This window comes from Triturus cristatus, chromosome 12, assembly GCF_964204655.1.
Source record: "Triturus cristatus chromosome 12, aTriCri1.1, whole genome shotgun sequence".
Classification (NCBI taxonomy): Eukaryota; Metazoa; Chordata; class Amphibia; order Caudata; family Salamandridae; genus Triturus; species Triturus cristatus.
In genome coordinates, this window is record NC_140595.1 from 859,278,296 (window position 1) to 859,297,103 (window position 18,808).

The 18,808-nt window shown below is 43.3% G+C and overlaps 1 protein-coding gene across 1 annotated transcript in view; it reads right to left on the reverse strand.

The window, feature by feature from the left end:
• The window catches only part of LOC146783117 (uncharacterized), a 384,584-nt gene that overhangs the window by 116,103 nt on the left and 249,673 nt on the right, over positions 1–18,808 (reverse strand). The window contains exons 9-14 of the mRNA XM_085638236.1: positions 11,258–11,365; positions 8,519–8,665; positions 8,287–8,394; positions 7,956–8,033; positions 7,666–7,755; positions 6,914–7,024 (exon numbers count right to left, since the gene is read on the reverse strand). Of these exons, the coding sequence (XP_085494362.1) occupies positions 6,914–7,024; positions 7,666–7,755; positions 7,956–8,033; positions 8,287–8,394; positions 8,519–8,665; positions 11,258–11,365 (642 nt within the window). The remainder of the gene's footprint in view (positions 1–6,913; positions 7,025–7,665; positions 7,756–7,955; positions 8,034–8,286; positions 8,395–8,518; positions 8,666–11,257; positions 11,366–18,808) is intronic.

Here is an 18,808-nt window from a genome sequence, read left to right on the forward strand (position 1 = left end):
CTTTCTGCTCACTGGTGAAGCCTTTTCTAAGACACTTCTGTGGTGGACAGGAGCAGAGTCATGTTCATCTGGAGAAATCTGTCTTCCTGGAACACATCACTGGATAAGTGCGACACACAGGAGTTGCAGAATAAGAGATGGCAATCCTCTGCGAGCAGATCCATTCCAGCCAGAGGTTCAGAGCATGTTCAGCAAACGAGAGTTTGGGTCCTTTTCTGTTCACCCTTCATATCAAGAATCCAGACAAGAAATGCTGCACAGTGGGCTCTGATGCGCCGGTGATAGATGACAGAGACGTTTCACTGCTTTATTGGGCGCAAACGATGAGGTTTTAACTCCGTATAGAGCTAGGGTTGGTGGCGGTACGGAGTATCAAGTATGGAACATCGTGGTAACATAATATTGTTACCAAAATACTGAGGGCCAAACTATCGTATCAACAAGATCCGTATGTATAGGTAAGTATAGCTTCACTCTACTTAAGTCTGCATATAAGTACCTTGAAAATATACCTTCAAGGGTCATAGACGTGCAGTTAAACATAGTCTACGTTAATGATATCATGGTGTCATGATAGTCCCTACTCAATACTCTAGGCCACGACCACTGGGCTGAAAGACTGGTTTCTATGTATGATGATTATATGACAATACAAAGTCTGACAATGAGCCTCTAGAATTCCAAGATCAGGTCCTTGAGAAGGTTTTGAATTCAAAGGCCAGGTCCTTGAGAAGGTTTTGAATTCAAAGACCAGGTCCTTGAGGAGGTTATGAATTTAAAGGCCAGGTCCTTGAGAATGTTTTGAATTCAAAGGTCAGGTCCTTGAGAAGGTTTCGAATTCAAAGGTCAGGTCCTTGAGAGGGTTTTGAATTCAAAGGTCAGGTCCCTGAGAAGGTTTTAAATTTAAAGGTCAGGTCCTTGAGAAGGTTTTGAATTCAAAGGTCAGGTCCTTGAGAAGGTTTTGAATTCAAAGGTCAGGTCCTTGAGAGGGTTTTGACTTCCAAGATCAGGTCCTTGAGAAGGTTTCGAATTCAAAGGCCAGGTCCTTGAGAGGGTTTTGAATTCAAAGGTCAGGTCCTTGAGAGGGTTTTGAATTCAAAGGTCAGGTCCCTGAGAAGGTTTTGAATTTAAAGGTCAGGTCCTAGTGAAGGTTTTGAATTCAAATGTCAGGTCCCTGAGAGGGTTTTGAATTCAAAGGTCAGGTCCTTGAGAAGGTTTTGAATTCAAAGGACAGGTCCTTGAGAAAGTTATGAATTCAAAGGACAGGTCCTTGAGAAGGTTATGAATTCAAAGGTCAGATCCTTGAGAAGGTTTTGAATTCAACGGTCAGATCCTTGAGAAGGTTATGAATTCAAAGGACAGGTCCTTGAGTAGGTTTTGAATTCAAAGATCAGGTCCTTGAGAAGGTTATGAATTCAAAGGACAGGTCCTTGAGAAGGTTATGAATTCAAAGGACAGGTCCTTGAGAAGGTTTTGAATTCAAAGGTCAGGTCCTTGAGAAGGTTTTGAATTCAAAGGTCAGGTCTTTGAGAAGGTTATTAATTCAAAGGTCAGGTCCTTGAGAAGGTTTTGAATTCAAAGGTCAGGTCCTTGTGATCCTCCTGGATTCAAAGGTCAGGTCCTTGAGAAGGTTTTGAATTCAAATATCAGGTCCTTGAGAAGGTTATGAATTCAAAGGTCAGGTCCTTGAGAAGGTTATGAATTCAAAGGTCAGGTCCTTGAGAAGGTTATGAATTCAAAGGTCAGGTCCTTGAGAAGGTTTTGAATTCAGAGGTCAGGTCCTTGGGATCCTCCTGAATTCAAAGGTCAGGTCCTTGAGAAGGTTTTGAATTCAGAGGTCAAGTCCTTGAGAAGGTTTTGAATTCAAAGGTCAGGTCCTTGGGATCCTCCTGGATTCAAAGGTCAGGTCCTTTAGCACCACGCATACTTGGATGAAGTCAATCTGAGTGAACAATGTCTCCTTAGTAAAACAAAAAGCTTTTACATACCTTAATGTGGTCTTTGAAATAAAAGTGGCCTAGAACTCAATAGGTTCTTCTAACTGTTGTAAATTAGCTAAGAGACATAGCTGATTCTATATTTTTATCCATAGACATGGTGGTCGGCACGTCCCCTCGATGATAAAGATTTACTCTGGCACAATGTTTTCCTAGCATGGAAGGGGTGAGCTTATAAGGGAACTCCCTATTCCTCCGGATGTAGCAGAAAAAGTCTCTAAAATGACTCTTGAGCTGGGATTGTACTTGCGTTTTTTATATCACTATCCGGTTTGTAATCACAGATTTAACCACGTTTTGTCACTTTGGGGGTATGACAGGCACCATATTTAGACATCTCCAACAGGCCAGGATTGCTTCCTTGTAAATGCTTCCAGTGATGCCTTTTTGGGAACTAAAATGCTGGTCAGCTGCCATGCAAGGGGGACAGTTGGCAAATGTTTTTCATTTGTGGGTTAATTTCTGCAAAACAAAATGAAATGACTACAATGCACTGGGAAGTTCCCTAGCAGGGCATTCCCTAGCAGGAACAATGTACAGCAGAGGACAGGCCTTTTGAATGCCATCTCTTCAAGGTTTCCACCAGCGGAGACAGCTGGGGCCATGTTGGTGGACACTCGGTGCTTCTCCCTCCTTTGAATGGGGCAGGCAAGTGATGGCTTTGGTGGATGTGGTGTCTGCCGCATTTTGGAGGATGCTCTGCATCTGCTAAACTCTAAAGGAGACCATTTGTTCTTTGAATTTTTAAAATCTGATCAATTATTGAAATGATCCATGTGAGAGTTTAGGGCCTGATTTAGGCTTTGGCGGACGGAATCCACCGGTCCTGCGGATAACTCTTTGCATTGACAGGAAACACCGCCATGGCGGTTCCTTTAATGTAGGGAAGCTTCAACCAACTATATTGTTAGTCATGACAGACACCTGTCAAACTTTTCAAAAGTTTTTAGTTTTTTCAAAAACAAACTCTCAAAGTGGGGGTTTGTTTTATAAAATGAAAAAAACAGGGCCCCCACATCTTGGGAGTTTTCTCCCAGAGTGTGGGCTCATCATTGTTTTTTTCCTGTCCCTTACTACTAAGTTTGTCCTGGCAGCGACAGACAGAAAAAATAGTGCAAAGGGTGTATAGTCCTTCCTCCAATAGCCCAAAATCCACCGGGTTGTGAGAGGAAGTATTTTGTAGACGGAGCCAACTAGGGCTCTTTCAATGAAGTACTTATGGTGCGCCCCATTCTAAATCAGGCGAGTGTACCATCAGTTTGTTGGACTCCGTTGTATTTGCCATGGAGTACCTGTCTTCTAAACTCTAAGCCAGGCCCTTAGATTTGTAGAAATATCTGTTGGTACTAATCCTGTCTGACTGGGTGTTCATTATGCATGTAAGGTCTTACTTAACAAGATTTAGAACCAGTCCGGTGGCAGGTCAATTAGGTGTCCCTAAAGTTGTGGTCTACTCTCTGCTGCTGATAATGATCTCTGCTATGATTTACTTTCACTTCTTTTTCTTTTGTAAACATTTTAGTGCCCACTAGTAATCTTCTTCGGACATGGGCCATGTAGATCAACTTTATTTTAAACCGTTTGATGTGGAATACCTAACCCATCAACTTTGTGGTTAGTTTCTGGAAGCAGCAATATTCAAAGGACCAGCGCAGGAGAACTGAAGAGTAAATGGTTAATTTAAAGAGCGTGTGTACAATCCAAAAAGCCTCTAATACAGATGCTCCTTCATGTCTTCTTACAGTGCATTTTTTTTTTTTATTGGATTTCTAGAGCAAATTCTTGCTTTTGTCAGCATGCTTCACAGAATCAGCATGTCAGGTTGTGGTGCTGGTGTGCTCAGCTTTCTCTGAACTTGCTGTCTTTCTGCAGTGTATCCAAGTCCAAGAACTCCACGCTTTCAGGAAGGCCCTGAAGACATTTAACTTCTGTTCCCTGGCTTGTAGTATCCTTTCCGCTCTTCAGTTTGACATTTTGTCAGCTCGGTTGTTGTCGTTCAAGTGGCCCTTTAATGTGTATGTGGCGCTGTACCAATTGGACCTCTTTAAATCAGGACCAGACTCAAAATCAAATCAAATCAAAAATATGCTTTATTCGATTTAAAAACAATTAAATCATAAAAGGACATCATAAAAAACAAAGACTTAAAAACATGATGTATCAATCCATGTAAGAACATCAAAAATACAATACAGACTTCTTTAAACATCCCTAACGTGAATAAAATCGAGAATCAGTTACGCTGGACGCTGATTACATCGAGTTTCTAGATTTAACCACCCCTTTTAAAAATATAGCTATATGGCCAGTACTGATTTCATCATCCAAATATTGCAGTTTAATGAATGCAGGTCGACACTGTCTCAGACCTTGTGATTTTAAAATGGGTATGATCCATCTCTTCCTGATTATGATGTAAAACTTACAGAAAAATATGACATGTATTGTCGACTGTGGGGAGATGTCATCGCACGGGCATGGGCACAAAAGATGTGACCAATCATTAATTTGGGGGAATGAAACCATGTTATGAAAATTGCCTAGACGCAAACGCGTCAAAAGCATCCTAGCGTATATACTCAAATTAAAAGACAAATAAGGTTGTAACCCTGGACCAGACTCTTCACAGACACTTTACCAAAGTTAACCACCATCTTGTTACTAGCTAGAAGGCCAGAGGTTCATCTTAGGCACAACTGTCCTCACCTGTTCTTCCTGATCATGCTTCTTCTTCCCAATCTTCTTGACTCAATGGTAAGCACTTTAAGGATTCCCTGCACAGGTATCTAGTGTGGGCTCTAAGTTTCCGCATGGTATCGCGTACAGTACCTTTCTTGAGGAGTAATCCTTCCGAGGAACCAACCACACATAAGGCGGGAAGGGAATGCAGTAGCAGAGACTTCCACTTCTCACTTGGTTCTAACGGGAACGGAATGATAAGGCACAGTAAGCCCTCAAGACCTTCAGTTGGATAAACCAGTATTCATATTTCACACTTGGAACATCAAAGGCTGAGATGGCCTGGCCCGGCTGGCATCACCAGAAGTCACTACTCAAACGAGCTGGAGGGCACAACAGTGACTTGTGCACATTAAGTCTTGTTGGTCTGGGACTAGAGCTCCCAAACAACAGATCCTTAAAACCTCAGCACATGCATCCTGTAAGATGTATTTCCTGGTCATCTGCACCTAGTCCCCTCTTTTAGCTTTGTCTGTTTTCAACATACTGTAGTGGAAATGCTGTGTTTGTCCTTCTGTTCTTTTAACAGTACTGTGGAGGTGAATATGCCCTCTACTAATGCAGGTAACACTCATAAACTGTGTGGGAACCATGTTGATGGATTTGTGGTGAACTAATGGTTGCTCTGAGTGCAAATTTAGTGAGCAGATTTCACATAAGGGTCATTCGTATATTGATTGGTAAAAACTGAATGCTTTCTGCTGCCTTCTTCTCTCACAAATCTTAGTCCTGCCCTGATCCGGCAGTCGTGGAAAAATGATGGTTTTCAAGTTGATTTTTGAGTTGTTGTTTTTTAATGAGTATTAAATGTACTGAAAGGCCTATGCAATGAATTGATGCTGTGAAACCACAGAGAAGGAGAGAGAGAAAAAGAGACCTATGCGCATCCTCCCTGGGAACAACTGAATTACACAACAAGTGCTTTGAAAGAATGGTCTCTCTGAGCTATATCTAGAGACATCACCTCACACACTATTTATCTTGGCATGCTTCCTCATTGCTGATCACTCCATATCAAGGAATGTGGATTCCACCTCGACTGACTCAACCAGCCAAGGGAGTTTCTCATTATTTTCAACTGGATAGAAGTAAGGATCCAGATGAGTAATAAAAATAACTTGAGGTATGCCTTAAAATAATTCCTTTTATTTGGTGGCTACCCTAGATATGGTTAAAAAGTATTGCATGGGTGTTTATCTTGCCAACATGTTTCGTCCAGGTTAATTGCACCAGATGGGTAAGCAGCCTTCTTCAGGGCTCATAAAATCCCCGCCTAATACACACTCAACTACAAAACAAATAAAGCATAAGGCTCTCATACCAGTTATAAAGTTACTACTTTATACCTGTATTTTGGGGTTTATTCATTCCTTGTCACTTGCCATGGCCAGAGGGCATGTCCCTGTATTCACACATTTGTTAAGGGTTTGGTGTACAGCCCCACTATCCTTTCCCTCTCCTGCCTACAGGGGAACTACACAGGGATTTTACAATGAATTTATACTACGATAAATACTGGGTGAGATCTCTCCAAATATCTTTTGATACCCATATGGTGGAAAAGGATTCAAATCGGAGGGTCCTCTCCTTAAAAGACCTAAACGCTTGAGTAATTCACAAATTAATATTGGCCTGCTGACCTGAAAGTACAGGCAAAGTGAGAAAAAGGTTGACAGGAAGTCACTGCCCAGTACTCACATCTCACACTGGTACTGCCCTCCCTTTCAGTAACACCCATGTGATTATAGAGTTGTTTCCTCTTGTCTCATCCTCTTACTCTACACATGTGTGGCAACCTTCCTTATTTAAGCTTTGTGTGTGCTTGAGGTGGTTCTACCGCTCTTCATTCCTCACCCTCCACATTTTTTGGGTTCTTTACTTTAGCACACTATGCGCTAAAGATGGTAACGCTGTACACACTGTACACTCTGAAAATGTTCCTTGTTTGAACTCTTACAAGCTTTGGTTGAATCCATTTCTCCTCTTCCCTTATACGCTGAACATTTGTGTCATTGAACCTTCTTTAACCCCCATGAATGCTTATGGTGGTTCCACTACTACTCTCTCTTCACATTCAATACTCACTTAGTGTTATTCCTATGGCTTATGTCCCACCGCTCATCCCCGCCACACTGCTTACACACAGCATTTGCCTGTCTCGTCAAAGAGCACGGTACCTCTTTCCTCATGGCCTTCTCCTCATCATGACTCATGTCCAGACTCTTCAACAATTTTTCTGTACTTCCAGTGCCCAGTAGAGTAGGCATCCACTGCTCCGGGTCCCACTCCTGATGCAAGATAAAAGGCAAACCAATAAGGCTCAGACAGTGGCTCACATTACATTCTTCCTATGGTCAAGGTAGCTCTGCTTCAGGGTTTGCCCCACCTCCGTCATCACTCACAATTTCCAGTTCCGAATCCAACACATTGACTATCACTAGATCGTGAAGGGAAGAATATATATAGGCAATTCTTCACTCCACATCAGCTTACCTTGGCAATGTATCATCCAGGTACGTAGATGTGGATTTAAGAAGAATAAATCTGTACTTACCTTGACAATATAGTGGCAGTTAAAACGTTGGCATCATTACATTTGGGAGGACAGTATGAAAACTTGATATTTTGACATACATCTATGCATTAGCCACATTCACATTCTTTAGTCTCATGAAGTTCACCCCTTGGTCACAGTCCTTGTCTCCTTAGGAGATGATGCAGATATTTCATGCACATGGAGCTCAACATTTCGTTAAGGTCTGTGAACCTTGCGGAGCCCCATCTCTCCTACCCATTCACTCGCATGTTGTTCTTTAACTGGTAATGGTCCCAGTGTGTCTACAGAAACCCCATTTTCGAAAGCCCCTCCTCGCACCACTCCTGTATTTTTGTCTATCCAGAAAGTCTTCACATCTTTCCCGTTGGTTACCTCTTCAGCGTTAAATTCCTCACTCTCGAAAAGATGGTCGATACTGTCAGTGTCCTGAAGAATAGGTGCATTATTCTTGTGGTTCCACACCTGAAGGAAGAGAAGAAGCAAAGCAATGAGCTACACATGACGTCAGTGCCCCCACGTATGAGTGATGTTTGCCTTTCCACCTCATCCAATGGGTGGCGTTTGTCTTTTGGTTGGGGCCCCTATGTGCGTGGGTCAGTCCCACCGGGTCTGTGTCCCAGTTCTTATATGATCTTCATCTCTCAGGACGCGGAGTATCTTACCTCCTTCCAGTTGGTGTCCTCGTCCATGGTGATGTCTGTGCCCAGGAATGCAGACGTGGGATCATCGTGGCCCCACACCTGCAGGAAGAGAAGCGATGTCCTGACTCCGAGCGGAGGCCCTTGTCCTAAACTCATAACACACACAGTCTTCCTTTCTCCAACATTCCTGTCTACTAAGCGTTGTCTAACTTCCATCAGATTTTCTGCTAACATACCACCGCTCCTTTGGTTACACATCCATTACTCACTTGATGTTCAGCTTTTTAAAGTCCACACCTCCTCCCCCTTCTCCCAGTGGGACATACATCTAGCAGGTCTTGGTGCCCTGTACCTCTTTCCGTTCAGTCTCCTCATCGGAGTTGGTGTCTGGACTCAAAGACAGTTTGTCCGTATTGTTAGTGACCAGTAAATTGAGTGGACTTTGCTCAGGCGTGGACACCTGCAGAAGAGAAGCAGCAACTTATTGAATATAGTCGGTCATGTGGGCAACAACTGCAAAGTGGGCAGGGTCCCTAGACATTCTGTTGGTCCTGAACACCCTGTAATTCTCTGCAAGCCCTTACCTTTCTCATACTGTCTTCCATAGGATCACCAGAGACCGTCATTCCTTCTGTTGTTACCTCCTCCTCAATTAGGCTGCCAGCCCCAGGCAGGCCTTCAGTGCTCTTGCTGCCCAGTAGGGTGTGCAGCAGCTGCTCAGAGCCAGACAGCTGCAGAGAGTGAACAAGAAAAGCAATGAGCTTTACAGAGTTTCAATATCTAATGTGATTTCTCACAGAGCTTTCTACTAAGGTCAGCGGCAGCCCACCTTCTGGAGTCCATCCCTTGATAGCAGAACGGGATACCAGTTCAAAGATGGCGCTCCCACATTCTACATATCCAATCATAAATACCACCCCAAACTAACACGAAGTGAAAATGAAAGATCAAGGCCATGATCCTGGAAGGGACTTAAGGAAAGTCTGATTGTCAAAGTCAACGTCATGGTCAACATTTTTAGATTCTGGTCATAAAGAAGCCAAGGTTCAAAGCCAGATTGTTTAGTGTTTGCTGATATCCTGGCTGTGCCCTGGACTCTTCCTTAGAAGTTAATATTTCATTTATATTCAGGCCTTTCGTCTCAGTGTTGATCAACTCCCCTGGGAGGGGCACCTTCTACACAATACGACTCCTGGTTCTTGCCAGTATTACTTTCGACATCTACCATGCTTTGCCTTAATGACACAATTGCCACAACATTCATATGCCCAGGCACTGCCAGCAGAGACTCGAGAGCGTCACTCATATGCTAAGGTAGGGGCAGCCATCTCAAAACAGATGCAACTTCATGTTTGCAGCTATAGCACGCATAACATAGCCACAGCTCATGCAAGCGTATGCTGCTAAAATATGGTAGATATACCCCATTCGTGCAGGCAGAGCTATTCCGGGGTAGTTACTGTGTCACACATGCAGTCAGTTATTCCAAGCATACAATGGGCACAGTCTCGTGTAAGAAGCTATAGTTATCATATGGAGGAGACAGCCTAAGCAACACAGATATGTATGTAGCATGTGGAAGATTTAGACTCCTGTATACAGGATAAGCAGGTATAAAGTAGGTACTGCTACACATGTACACGTACAGCTCTCACATGGCCGGTACAGCCTAATCACATGATAGGTACAGCTTCATGCGTGTAGGCATAGCTATCACGTGGCAGGTACAGTCTCGTCATATGGTAGGTACAGCTTCATGCGGGAAGGCATAGCTATCACGTGGCAGGTACAGTCTCGTTCACAGCTAATGCCTTTTATCTCCTGGCATAGCATAATATGCACAAGTGCAGACGCGTTCCCAGCTAATGCCTACTATCTCCTGGCATAGCATAATATGCACCAGTGCAGACGCATTCCCAGCTAATGCCTAATATCTCCTGGCATAGCATAATATGCACAAGTGCAGACGCGTTCCCAGCTAATGCCTACTATCTCCTGGCATAGCATAATATGCACCAGTGCAGACGCATTCCCAGCTAATGCCTACTATCTCCTGGCATAGCATAATATGCACAAGTGCAGACGCGTTCCCAGCTAATGCCTCTTATCTCCTGGCATAGCATAATATGCACAAGTGCAGACGCATTCCCAGCTAATGCCTACTATCTCCTGGCATAGCATAATATGCACAAGTGCAGACGCGTTCCCAGCTAATGCCTCTTATCTCCTGGCATAGCATAATATGCACAAGTGCAGACGCATTCCCAGCTAATGCCTACTATCTCCTGGCATAGCATAATATGCACAAGTGCAGATGCGTTCCCAGCTAATGCCTACTATCTCCTGGCATAGCATAATATGCACCAGTGCAGACGCATTCCCAGCTAATGCCTACTATCTCCTGGCATAGCATAATATGCACAAGTGCAGACGCGTTCCCAGCTAATGCCTACTATCTCCGGGCATAGCATAATATGCACAAGTGCAGACGCGTTCCCAGCTAATGCCTACTATCTCCTGGCATAGCATAATATGCACAAGTGCAGACGCGTTCCCAACTAATGACTCTTATCTCCAGGCAAAGCATAATATGCGCAAGTGCAGACACATGCCTAGCTAAATCCTGTCTATTTCCAGGCACGGCATAATATGCACAAGGGCGGACACATGCGCAGCTAAAGCCTCCTGTCTCCAGCATAGCATAATATGTACATGTGTGAAGACATGCCCAGTTAAAGCCCACTATCTCCAGGCATAGCATAATATGCACGAGTGCAGACACATGCCCAGCTAAAGTCTCCTGCCTCCAGCATAGCGTAATATGTACATGTGTGAAGACATGCCCAGTTCAAGCCTCCTCTCTCCAGGCACAGCATAATATGCACAAGTGCAGACACATGCCCATCTAACACCTCCTATCTCTAGAAAAGCATAATATGCACAAGTATGAGCATGCGCCCATCTAAAACCTCCTATCTCCAGCATAGCATCATATGCACAAGGTCGGACAAATGCCCAGCTAAAGCCTGCTATCTCTAGCCACAGCAGAATAAGCACAAGTACAGACAGATGTTCAGCTAATGCCTCCTACCTGTAGCACAGCATAATATGCATAAGTGCAGACACATGCCCAGCTGTAGCCACTTAGCTGCAGGCATCGCATAATATACATAGGTGCACTCTCACATATCCCGCTAAAGGCTGGTAGACGTAGTACATCCTGCACAGTTTTATATGTCCAAGTAATGATGCTTACGCCCTACTGTTCCCAAGCCATCACATGTCACACTCAGACAGGTTTCTTTAACTTGACTGGACAATACCTCTTTTCTGTTGATCTCTGCGTGGTCATCGTTGGATTCTTGGATCGCGAGGTCCCCTGTACTTTTAGTACTTAGTAAAACATGCTCATGATGCTCCGAGCCCCACGTCTGCAGAAAGAGAACAAAGGAAGCAGTGAGACTTCCAGATCTTCCAAGCCCCACACATTCCTTGCATGACTTTCAGGCTTTCCTTCTTTCGTCGGCCCACCCCTTGGTTTATACTGAGGGTCCTCTCCGGCCCCTAGTGAGCCGTGTGTAGTGCCAGCTCTCCTAACCTCTCACCTCCACGCTGAAATCATGAAATGATTTAGATTAAGCTGCCTGTTTGCTCTACCATGCCCACATGATCCCTGGTGACAGAATTCTCTTCTTCATTCGGTTCTCTTGTACCAGTAGAAGGAAATAAATACCTTTTATCCCTACATCTACCTTCGTCTGGGTCATTCTTGCGGAAATGAGAAAAGCAAGTCCAAGGATGAATGTCGGAGACAAGCTCAATAGTCTGAGGTCTGGGCTGAAGCCAGGGCTGCTTTGAGTGTCAGGGGCTGTAGGAAGTTTAGGGGGGTCCTCCTCAGAGTCAAGCTTCTCCACTGTATGAAGGATGATGAAGTATAAATGTCAGATTTTTGTACTTTCCTGAATGCCAACCATTGCACACCCCTGCTGCTTTTGGGCATAACTCTCTCATATTTGGGAATGCAAATTCTTCGTCTACCAAGACAAGGCCAGGTGTATTTCTGGATGCATTGCGCAGAAACGGGCATGTCTCAATGGTCTTACAACAGATCCAGGCATGGTTTGCAAATAGACTCGCCCACTCCACGAAAGTGAATAAAGATAACTCTGTTACAAAAATATATGGTCCTAAAAAATGCAATTGGGATGAGAACATAATGACTACAGTGAAAAGAAGTTGTAAGTGCAAAGATTTTTCTAAGCATTTACATGTTGAAGTCCTGTGACTTGGGGAATAAACTCTTTCACAGTGATCTTTTCGCCTTTGGCGACAATAATGTGATGTTCCCATGGACCACTGCGCTGGAGATGGCTTCCCGAGTTAGGAAATTACAAAGTTGGTTGGATCACTGACACAGTATAGCCAACAATAATATTGTGTAACAAAACCATTGTCTCAAAAATTTATTTTACAAAACTAGTGTCTCCCTATATTTATAATGGTAAGTACAAAAATATCGAAAATAAAATATTGGTTCACACTAATATCGTTAAAAACATACAAAAATATAGTTATATGCCTGTATCAGTCTGTCGGTTGCTGTCTAAGTGGCTGTATGGGTTGGTGAGTGGGTATGTGAGTGGCTGTATGGGTGATTCATTAGTTGTCTGAGTACCTGTATGGGTGTATGAATGTCTGTATGGGTGGGTGAGGGGGTGTGTGACTGCCTGCATGAATGAGTCAGTGGGTGAGTCAGTGGCTGTATGGGAGAGTGCGTCTGTGAGGAGCTGTATGGGTGTCTAAGTGTGTATGGCTGTGTTGGTGAGTGAATGGATGTGTCAGTGGTATATGGGTGAGTAACTGCATATGTGAAAGGCAGTATTGGTCAGTGTTGGAGTGTATGTGTGAGTGAGTGAGTGATTGTGAGAGTTGCGGTATGGGTGAGTGTTTGCTTGGGTCACTGACAGTATGGGTGAGTATGTGTTAGTATCTGTGTGATTAAGTGAGTGATTGAGCGTATAACTGTATAGGTGAGTAAGTGGCTGTGTGATTGACTCTATGGGTGACTGACAGTGTGTGAGTGGGTGCATGAGTGACTAGATCAGTGGCTGTATGAGTGAGTGAGTTGGTGTATGAGTAGCTTTATGCATGTATGAGTGGATGTGGGTGTAAACCTATGAATCTGTGAGTGGGTTTGAAAGTACTGGCATGGGTGTGTGAGTGGTTTTGAGAATGTTAGTGTGGAAGTTGGAGTGGGCGTATTAAATGTTATATTGGTGTGTGAGGCGGTGTGTCAGCGATTCTGTGGATGATGTCATCAGTGATGTCATTTCAGATGTCATCAGTGGTGTCACTGACCATGTCATGAGTGATGTAAAATGTGAGGTCATAAGCAGTGCACTGCGGGGCATGAGTTATAGTTAGCTCAGCTAAGTATAACTGTGAATTTCACTGGAATTGTACAAGTGAAATGTCAGCCTAACTATAACGTACCTGTAACCATTGTTTTTTTCAGTGAATTTCTAAGGTTTTTTAAAAGCTAATTCCTTACTGTAATGTCCCTGTAACCTTTGTTTTTTTTGGTGAATTTCTATAGGTTTTTTAAACCAGTAATTGCATTTGCAGAGTGGTAAAGAAAGGAGGCTGGCCTCCGACCAGCTCTCAGGAATCCCGCTGTATAGGACTTACAGGAGGTACCAGGAGGGCTTCTTACCCCCAAGGTCCCTCAGGAGTAAAGTGGAATTCATCCCTCAACCAGTAATCAGTAGTGCAGCACGAGCCACGTTTGCAGAGTGGTGCGGAAGGGGGGCGTGGCCTCCAAAGACCTCTGTGCAACCCCGCTGTGTGGGACTTACTGGAGGTACCAGGAAGGGTAGTTGGCCCCCAAGGATTCATGGTAAGAGTTGATGAATGAATACCTCTCAAAGTATGGAATTTTAGCACCTTAGCAGAAGATTTCATAGAAATAAAGTTTTGAGCGCAGAATGAGTAAGGAATCACCAATAACACTATAAATGGAAAAAAGAATTCAGAATGTAAAAATCTGATATAAAAATCTGGAGAACTTGAGGCAAGAGGCTTCCATAGTACTGATGGAGCAAGGACTCGTATAAAAGAGACTTGCTTGGATGCAATCTTCTCAGATAACTTGTAATACCGTAATAATTGTGCTTGTAAATACTAATAATTCATCACAGTTCGTACATTTAATCTTAGGGGAAGCTTGCCTATGTGTCGTACTAACAAGTAGCCCGAGTGTGACTAAAATGGCTGCTAATGCAAAATTCTGTACTGCGCATGCGTCAACTACATCTACGTAATAATGACGACTTCTTGCTTGGAGGGAAATCTTTGCAGCTGCGCAATCGCTTTCAAGATGGCCGCTTGGAACTCACATGGTAAAGCCCATGCTTTTGCTGACACTAAACCATGCAAATTTAATAAAATGCTAATGTGAAAGATTTATAAAAGTAAAGGGGGTTAGAGTAGAGATAGGTGGTATACAGTGAAATAATTTTTTGGGGATTTAATATGTCTCTTTCTGACTTCTTTACTAGTTCGTATTTTGGGCCTCAAGGGATGACCGATGTCCATACCCCACGTGGTCTCCGCACAGGCGCACTTCTAACCCGCCAGGAACCATGAAGATGTACTTGAAACTCAGCCAAGGACACAACCGCTACATGTCCTGGGAAAGAAGTTGTCTTCCTGACTGATGAATAAAGACAATACTAACAGGCACATGCATCAAGCACAATACCGGTCGCAAACGGGCAGATTCTCAGAATTTGCCCCTTTGCGACCGGTATTTTTGCATTTGGGATGCATCATCCCAAATGCAAAAATCGCTATTTAAGGAATCTTTAAATTGCGATTCCTTAAATAGCGATAGCATTTAAGGAATCCCTAATTGAGATTCCTTAAATGCAATGCATCACAGTTTAAAAAATAGCGATTTCGCTATTAGCGTGAGGAAATTACCATGAGGCTGGACCTCATGGTAATTTGCGAAAACTTAGAAAAATGCACTTATTTGCATTTTTCTAAGTTTCATGTTGCCCACACACATGCCCTTAGAGCATGTGTGTATGCAACATTTGTGCAGAGTGAACATACATGGGTGCAATAGGGTGTCATTTTGACACCCTTGCACCATCGAAATTGCGGGAGCAATTTGCGAGTACCTACTGGTACTCGCAAATTGCTCCCGCAATCTCTAATTCATTCCTATGGGCCTGGAGGCCCATAGGAATGAATGGGAAGACATTCCTTAATTGCGACTCACAATTTGCTAGTCCCAATTAAGGAATTTGTGGGAATCGCTATTTCTTTAGCGATTCCTACATGCATAGGGTTTTGCTATTCCTTAAATTGCGATTCCTTAATAATCGCTATTAAGGAATCGCAAAACCCTATGATGATGCATGTGCCTGTAAATGTATATTTTGATCGATAAAAATGTGAATGCGGGTGGGAAATAAAGCTTGGGAAAGAAAATTAAGGGGCGGGAACACTGAACAATGGGCTAAAAGAAAAGTATCAAACTTAGCATGGTGTGATGATCATCTCCCCTTTCCTGTCCAATCAGAGTTAGGAGTTTTATTAATTCAAAACATTAAGGGGTGGTACATGCCACTAGAAAGGTATAATTGAGGTTGTTTAGTTAGTCAGTTTAGATCACATATCACAGAACAGACCGCAGCGAGACCAGAATGCTGAGAGACCGGGATGCTGTCCAAGAACTGAATAAATGCAGAAGAAGAACCATTTTCCGAACTTAGAATTTTGAGCAAATTGATTAGAAGAACATCGCGGAAGAATGATTGATAGCAAATAGTTTGCTAGTGAAACTTTGGTCTTATATCACCTAGAAAGGGTAATACCGAAGGAGTAGCAGGTTCGTTGGCGCTTGAGTGAAGAGTAAGCGGGAGAGTTTTACTTGTAGCATGTGAAGAGTAAGCGGAAAGGTTTTACTCACAGTAAATGTAAATCAACTTTCTGATTTTAGCGGAACTAACAGAGTAGTGAATGTTTCTATGTTGTCATTTAATTAATTTTGTATTGAAATTGTAAGAGAAAGTTATTCGTGTTACCTTGTAAAAGGAGGGGTCAGCTGCCGGTGCCATACTGACGTCACAGAGGGCCGCGCTGGGATTGGTTGAAACGTGCAAAAACAACAGTTGATGGGCAGAATGCAGAACAATGTCATACATTCACCCCAGTACAGAGATCTGGCCTAAATCCATTGTTTTTTTGCTCACCATGCCGTTCCAGTTTGAACCCAGCCATATGCAAATCAGTCTTGACCCTGTGCCTCATGGGAACAGTCCAGCCCGAACTGCTAAGCCAGGTCCTCCCTGGACTGGAAACAAGCATCCTAGGACCGGTTTCGGGGTTTCACCCCTCTTCAGCCAGGATAGCTTGATTCCAGTGGCATGGAGAGCACGGGACCCACGTCTGGGCATACCCTTCCCACTCGGGGTGACAAATGTAAACACAACAGTTGATGGACAGAATGCAGAACAATGTCATACATTCACCCCAATACAGAGATCTGGGCCTAAATCCATCGTTTTTTTGCTCACCATGCCGTTCCAGTTTGAACCCAGCCATATGCAAACCAGTCTTGACCCTGTGCCTCATGGGTACGGTTCAGCCCGAACTGCTAAGCCAGGGTCTCCCTGGACTGGAAACAATCATCCAAGGACCGGTTTCGGGGTTTCACCCCTCTTCAGCCAGGATAGCTTGATTCCAGTGGCATGGAGAGTACGGGATCCACGTCTGGGCGTACACTTCCCACTCGGGGTGACAAATGCAAAAACAACAGTTGATGGACAGAATGCAGAACAATGTCATACATTCACCCTAGTACAGAGATCTGGGCCTAAATACATCGTTTTTTTGCTCACCATGCCGTTCCAGTTTGAATCCAGCCATATGCAAATCAGTCTTGACCCTGTGCCTCATTTGTACAGTCCAGCCCGAACTGTTAAGCCAGGTCGTCCCTGGACTGGAAAAAAGGATCCTAGGACCGGTTTCGGAGTTTCACCCCTCTTCAGTCAGGATAGCTTGATTCCAGTGGCATGGAGAGCACGGGACCCACGTCTGGGCATACCCTTCCCACTCGGGGTGACAAATGCAAAAACAACAGTTGATGGAAACAGCGGGCGTGTGACAGACGCGAAATTGTAAAGGAGGGGTTAGTAGTAAGGAGTGATACTGACGCACAGAAAAGCCACGCTAGTATTGGCTAAACGCATAGGTGTGAAATAGAATTTGATTGGTCAGAAGAATAGAAGCAGCGCTGATTTTGGTCAAGTATTAGAGTAAAAATGAACCTTTGATTGGTTAGTAAAATAGAAGCTACAATAATAATTGACAGTGGGCTTTGCATGTGGAGACACGATCCAACATTAATAGGAAATCGCCTAGACAAAAGGTATTTAGGATTTGCCAGAGAACAATATATAAAAGGATCGACACCTAAAATGTACGGAGAAACAAGAAAGATGACATTTATGCAGAAAATGTAAAATTATTTTAAAAAGGATAAACCCGTTAAGACTAGAGAGGGAATTCTTATCCCTCTCCCGAAAACGCCCGCAGCATACATGATGTTGGAGAGAGGCTATCATACTTGTTTATGGTTGGGAAAATTGGATAGAATATACAAAAAGTGATGGAGTTCTAGCCTTTCCAGTACATGGTACGTTTAATGGGAGAATTCTACATAATCTGAGATTAAGAATGAATGAATTAGAGCCTCGACCAAGATTAACACAATATGAAGCTTTAGAGGAACAGGAGACTGAAGCGTTTGAGCGCGATAGATCCAGAAGTAGCAGAAGCTTTAGAGGGTTTTATCCTAGACTACCGCGCAAAGCACAAGATCAGATCAGATGAAACAATGGAGACAAGCAATGGTGTCTGAGGGATTATATCCTGTACTAATGGCTGAGGAACAGTCAGGAGGCAAGTGCACAGAGAAGACCAAACATTTAACGATGACAGGTAGTGGAGAATCGGCAGATGATTTTTTGGAGGACATTTTAATGAAAAACCCTCCACCTTACCAAGAGGGACTGAGTATAGCTACTCCTAGTGCCACGGTTTTGGGAACACCATTAGTTCCCCAAGTTATAAATGACCCAACGAACGGAAGGGTACTTGAGGAAAAAGAAAGAGAGGCAATAAACAAGAATAGAGAAGAATGAATACAGAATATAACCCAATTGAGTACCCACCCTGAACCACTGACTATAACAGTGACTATAGGTCCGGTGGTTCCATTATATGGCGATAAGACAATCGCTCACAAACCACCAGTCATGTCCACACCTACAATAGAACCCAGAAAAGAGAATATAATAATTGATGATCAAGGCAGTGAATGTGATTTGGTGATATCATTATTGGTTTTGCCGATAAGAGGACAGATAAATGAAACCCCGAGAAGCTTTACACCTGGTTATTCAAAGGAAGTACAAATAGAGACATCTACAGGAGTCAAGAGTGCCACAATAGTATCCCCAGAAGAAATAGAAAGATGGGCACAGGGAATAGACAAGCCAAAGCAGCCACTGAAAATGTTAGATATTTACAAATTAAAAGTGGAATTGGAAGAAATGATAGCTGGAAACGTGGGACCAGACAGGCTAAATACTTACAGTGAAGAAGAATTACTGTTTATTTGTAGAAGTATCACTATAAATACAAAGATATTCCATGAGAAATTGACAGACCTAGCTTCTGAAATGGGAGTTGAAATAGAAAAATCCAAGGTATTACAGAAACCATACAGAGCGGAATTCAGTGATAAAGACCTGGAAAATATGAATGTGTCCGGAAGAAAATTACAGGTTAAAGAATAAATG